Source organism: Myotis davidii, unplaced genomic scaffold, assembly GCF_000327345.1.
Source record: "Myotis davidii unplaced genomic scaffold, ASM32734v1 scaffold43, whole genome shotgun sequence".
Classification (NCBI taxonomy): Eukaryota; Metazoa; Chordata; class Mammalia; order Chiroptera; family Vespertilionidae; genus Myotis; species Myotis davidii.
The window spans coordinates 37261-42903 of NW_006294590.1; the positions used below are offsets into that span (position 1 = coordinate 37261).

At 63.2% G+C, this 5643-nt stretch overlaps 1 protein-coding gene across 1 annotated transcript in view; it reads right to left on the bottom strand.

Annotated features, from left to right (window-relative positions):
* Positions 1–5643, bottom strand: part of RSPH14 (radial spoke head 14 homolog) — a 20348-nt gene that overhangs the window by 1922 nt on the left and 12783 nt on the right. Inside the window, exon 3 of the mRNA XM_006768773.2 lies at positions 493–541. Coding sequence (XP_006768836.1) covers positions 493–541 — 49 coding nt within the window. The remainder of the gene's footprint in view (positions 1–492; positions 542–5643) is intronic.

Genomic DNA, 5643 nt, shown 5'->3' on the forward strand with positions numbered 1-5643 from the left:
TGGCGTCCTCCTGCAGGCAGGCCGCCAGCGTGTCCAGCAGGATCTCCTGGATGTGCTCCTCCTCCCGGGGCAGCTTGCGCACCAGCGAGGGGATCAGGCCGCTGCCCACGATGCCCTTGGCCCCTGTGGGACGGAGAGCCACTCACCCCTGAGCCCGCCGGCCAGGCCGTTTGGTCACTTTCAATCCTGGCATTGCAGGACACTGTGAGCGTGACAGTGGGGGATTCTGGGAGAGCCTCAGCCCACAGGCCTCCGTGGGGAGGGGTCCTGTGCATGGTGAGGTGGGGAGCAGCAGCCCCGGCCCCTCCCGCCCACTCTGTGCCAGGGGCACCCCTCCCTCCTGCGCTGCAACACCGGGACAGTCTCCCCACGGACGGACATGCTGCATGTCTCAGTGGGGGGGAGAGGGGGCAGAGCTCCCCGCTGTGAGGCTGGCCAGGGCCGCCCCGCCTGCCCGCTCCGTCCGTCCGTCCGTCCGTCCGTCCGTCTCACCTGACGGCGATGAGCGTCTTCTCTAGGATGGTGGTGTTTGCTCTCCATCCTCAATATCACGAAAGAGAACACCTACCAGGACGCATGCGGACTGCTCCTTGTTCGGGGTGACCATTCCCCTCTGACTCTCCATGGCTGCCTTAGGGGCTCGTGCACGCAGGGGCGAGGCCAGTCCTGCAGGAGGCTGGGGGCGGCAGGGAAGGGTGGGGTCCACGAGGCCCCCGAGGACCTGGGAAGGTACCAGCCTTTGGTCGCCTATAACAGGGGGCATCGCCCTTTTATTAAGATATATATTGTTATTGATTTCAGAGAGGGGAGGGGGGGAGAGAGCGAGAGAAACATCAATGAGGAGAGAGAATCATGGATCAGCTGCCTCCTGCACGCCCCCTACTGGGGATGGAGCTCACAACCTGGGCCTGGGCCCTGACCTCCTGGTCCATAGGTTGATGCTCAGCCACTGAGCCCCGCCGGCCGGGCGTGCCAAGGGTCTTGGAGTGTCCCCAGGAATGGCTCCACGTGGCATGGCTGCGGCACCGGCGCCCAGAGAAGCCCGAGGCGGTGGGCCTGCTTAAGAGGGGCTCAGCCTGGCTCCTTCCAGCCCGAGTCCCTCCCGGGGACTGTCTGCGGAGGCTGCCGGAGGAGGACCCAGAACCGGCCCGGTGGCACCCCTAGGGGCCCCGCTCCCACATGCCCAGAGCAGCACTCAGGGGACAGTGAGCAGGACGCCACCAGGGGGCACAGCCCTTCCCCAGGGCGCAGGGGCGGCCGCCACTGCCATCCACAGCCCACCGTGCCCTGCCCCCCATCAGCTCCCACCGCAGCCCCGCAGAGGCCGCGGGCAGGCAAGCACCTCTCTGCCGCCTCCCCAGCTAAACCTTCTAATTTACTCCAGAGACCAGTAAACAGGTTCATTAGCCTAAAGGTCTCCAGTGCCAATTAGCACCAGCGTTTCCTCTTTGAAGGCATCCCCCGTCCTTTCCTCAAAGGACATCAAATGGCAGCCCGGGGTGAGGGGTGCGGTGAGAGGGGCGACAGGACAGGCGGTCAGCGGGCGGCAGAGCCAGCAGCGCCCGGGCCCCGGCCGCTCCTCGCTGGGTGGGGAGCAGCCATTTGTTCGCGGGTCACGACGCCGGAAAGAGCAGCTTCCTGATTGCTGAGTCCGGGGCTTTTGACGATTTACTAAACACGGATTCCAGAAAAAAATGCTTAAGTTGGACCCACACTGTGTCCAGCTGTGTGACCCTGAACAAGGCGCTGAGCCTCTCTGAGCCTGGCTTCCTCATGCCTACCTGATGGGGGGGTGCGATGCCAACGGGGTATCAGGTGGGAACGGGCTCTGTGCAAGGACGGTCGCGGTAGGCCCAGGACAGCTGGCCCAGCACAGCAGGAGTCCCCCGAATTCCACCAACTTGGAGTCCCTGCCACAAGCAAGAGCCTGTGGGGTGTGTGTGTCTGGGGCGGGGGGTGTGGATACACAGACAGAAGCTGTACAGTCCCCACCGCCCAAGCCACCTCTTTGGACAGACCCCTGCCCGACCCACCCCAAGGCCTCCTGCTCCTGCTGCGCTTCCCCTGCAGGCCCTGCCCGCAGGCTCCCGACCTGCCCAGGCCTGGGCCCCTCTCAGCCCAGCTCACAGTGGCGAGGCGCCAAGTCCACTTTCCAAGAAGGACTCTGCTGGCTGCTGAGGGGAGGGTCCTGGCTGGCACCTGAGTGAGGCTGGGGGGGCAAGTGGGGGGGAGAATTTGTGCATCATCATCATCCGGTCAGGGCTTGACTGTGGCCTCTCGTGCTATAGGGTCTGGCTTTCTAGGGAAACGCAGGGACAGTGGCTGCTGGAGCCATGGCGGGGGTCGGGGGGTGCTTGCGGGGAGGCGGTTGAAGTCAGAAAGTCACGATATTGGCCCTGGCCTATTTGGCTCAGTGGATAGGGCGTCGGCCTGCAGAGGATCCCGGGTTCGATTCCAGTCAAGGGCACGTACCTGGGTTGCAAGCTCCTCCCCAGCCCGGGGCCTTGGTCCGGGCACATGCAAGAGGCAACCCATCGACGTGTTTCTCCCACATCGATATTTCGGTGAGGGTTAAAATAAATACAGTTGTGGGACTGGAGGTCGTCACCACCCATGCTCCCCACCTGGATGAGGAAACCGGGACCCAGAGAGGCAGCTCACGTGCCCAAGGCCACACAGCGGCCGCCCGGGCCAGGCCCAGGCTCCCCGGGCCTCCTTCCTCGGGCATTTGTCTTGGGCCTCCGCCTGCAGAATGCTGAGCACGGGGGCCGGTTCATTTTGAGCCGGAGGGAGAAAATCAAAAATAAAACGCGTGCTGGGTGTGCCTCGCTGCTGTTCACTTAGCTGCTTCTCAGCTAAAAGGAGAGTCGGGCCTGGCTATTTATAACTAACCCAGATCCGCAACAGCATGTTCAAGTGTGTGTGTGGGGGGTGCAGAGACCCCGGGGAAACAAACTGGAGGGGCCCAACTGGCCCCCCACTGCCTGAGAATGGGCCGGCAGGGGGTGGGGGGACAGGACAGGTGGGGCACGCAGCCAGGTCCGCCAGCAGGGGACCATCGCCAGAGGCCCGTAGGCCGCCAGCCACCACTGCCCGCCCCTGGGGGAATGGGGAGACTAGGGGGACCGTCCGCAAGGACCTGTCCTTACAGCACAGGTTGCCACGTGTGTAGATGAGGAACTCCAGGGTCCCGGGGGCCTGGATGTGCAGGGAGGGAGGCTCGGGGAGCTGGGCCTCGGGGGGCGGAAGGGTGAAGGCACGAGCCACCAGTGTTTGGGGAGGCCCTGGTTCAGCCCGGCTGGGTGCATTCAGCGGCTGATGAGCCAGAAACTCTGCCGGAATTGAGGGTCACCACGTCCACAGGTGGACCCCCACTTCGGTTGTGGTTTGGGCATTTCCTGGGGGAGGGGTTCCCACCGCCCCAGCGGGCTCTCCTCAGCCCACTGCCCCTCCTGGGTTCGCCACCAGGGCCCTACCCCTCTTCCCACCACAGAGCCCTGGCTGTTGTCCCTGGTCCTGGCAGTAAGGACTCACGATGGAGCGCTGGCCCTGCCTGGGGACCCCACATCTGTGCCAGGCGCCCTGGGTCCACCTCGACTCACAGTGACTCGCCCGTCCAGCTTTCGCCTTGTATGGCCCCCCTGCCCCGAACTCCTGGCACACCGACCCCCACCCCTGTGCCTGCCGTGGCTCCTGGGGACCCTTCTCCATCTTCGGCTTACTCAGCCTCGCTCCCCAAGGCGCGGGACGTGGCTCACCATGTCTTCCTTCTCGAGACACGCCCTGCCCAGGGCTCTGGGGCCCTTCACGCCCTGTTTCCTGGCCTCCTCTCCAGCTGCTCCTCCAACCGCGTAGCCAGCGCCACCCCTTCCTCCGGCACCTCCTCCGGCCCCGACGTCTCTGCTTTATTTCTCAGGACTGACTACCTGTCATCTTTGCCATCTGATTCTGCGTGTTAGGACACTCATACGGTGGGAGCATGCCCACTGTAAATGTAAAACAAAACATTGTATTCCTCCCCCTTGAATTGAAAAAATCTAACCAGAGCCCGGCTGGCATAGCTCAGTGGTTGAGCATCGATCCGTGAACCAGGAGGTCAGGGCATAGGCCCGGGTTGCGGGCTCGATCCCCAGTGTGGGGTGTGCAGGAGGCAGTCGATCAGCGGTTCTCTCTCCTCATTGATGCATCTCTCTCTCCCTCTCCATTCCTCTCTGAAATCAATATAGATATATAGATAGATAGATAGATAGATAGATACAGATATAGGTATATAACATACATATATACACATATATATTTTTAAAACTAACCTTAAAACTGTCCAGTGGGTCTCAGGCCAATGTCCCCAATTCTACACACGCGCCACCTGCCTGGCATGACTGTGCCCAGCCCCGCCACAGCCTAGTGTTAGCACATCCCCACACGCTCACTGGTCCTCTCGGGTCCGCCAGGCCTCACGGCCCTCCATGCCCAGTGCCTTCCCCACCTTGGAACATGCTTCTCTCTGCCCCGAGTCACGGGCCACTGCCCCTCCTGCTGTCCCACTGCCCAGTGCTTCCCGGGCCACAGGCCCCAGGCCCCTGGTGGGTCTTCACTATCAAGCCCCAAACAGTTGTCATGGTGGGTTATGTCCCGCTGCCCGCCTCTGCCCCGCAGACAGGGGCGTCTAGCAGGCAGGGCTGGGTCTGTCAAAACCCTAGACCTGTGCCTGGACCTGTGCCTGGTGCAGAGGAGGCCATCGATAAGGGCTGCCGTGTGAAGGAATTCCACCAGAGAGGTCACGGGATGATGCTGATGCCACGGTCCGTGTCCAGCGGCCAGAGCCAGATCCCCGCCTCTGTCTCCCGGCCACAGACCTGAGCTGGGGCCAACACCCCCTCTACTTCTGCCAGCGGTCAGCGCCACTGCTCCCATGCCCACGAGTGGGTGCTCCTTGTAATATGACCATGACGGCGTAAAGGTAAAGCCACAAGGTCAGAGTTGGCCTGCACTTCACCAGCGATGCTCTAGGAGGGACAAAGCGCCGCGTTAGGATGATGGAGAAGACAGCATTTAAGCACAAGAGTGGGGGGCGTTCCTGGCGCTGAGGCCCACACACGGGCTCTCGGACACTGAACACAGAACTGGGCAGGCTGCCCTCGGGGGCATTTTGTTGAGCAGCATCCCGTGCCTTCTACACGGGGACCCCGGCCCTCACTGGGCTGGCTCCCTCCCACCGCTCTGGTCGCGGGGAGGGGGGGCCACTCCTGGGCCCTTCTCCCGCCCCTCCCTTCCGAGGCAATCCATCTTCCGTGGTCAGGACTGCCAGGGGCCCTGAAGAGCTGGGAGGGCGAGCAGACGGCTGAGCCCATCGCTGCACAAGCCTCGCGGGCGCAAACCTTCAGGATGTGCACGCACCGTCCACACATTCTAGCGGGTTGTCGCGACAAGTCAGGGAAGCGGGCGCCACTAGCTCCACTTTGTAAAACGGGCCCTGATAGGTCAGTCGGTTGCCCAAGGTCGCGGAGCTCAGCAAAGACCAAGCTGGGTGTGGATCGGGGCCGGCGCGGGGCAGGGGCCATCGGTCTCCCAGGCTCGGTCTCCCGATCCGCTAGAGGCAGGGCCCTGGGTGGGCGCCTCGGGGCAGCCGGGTCCCAGGGATGC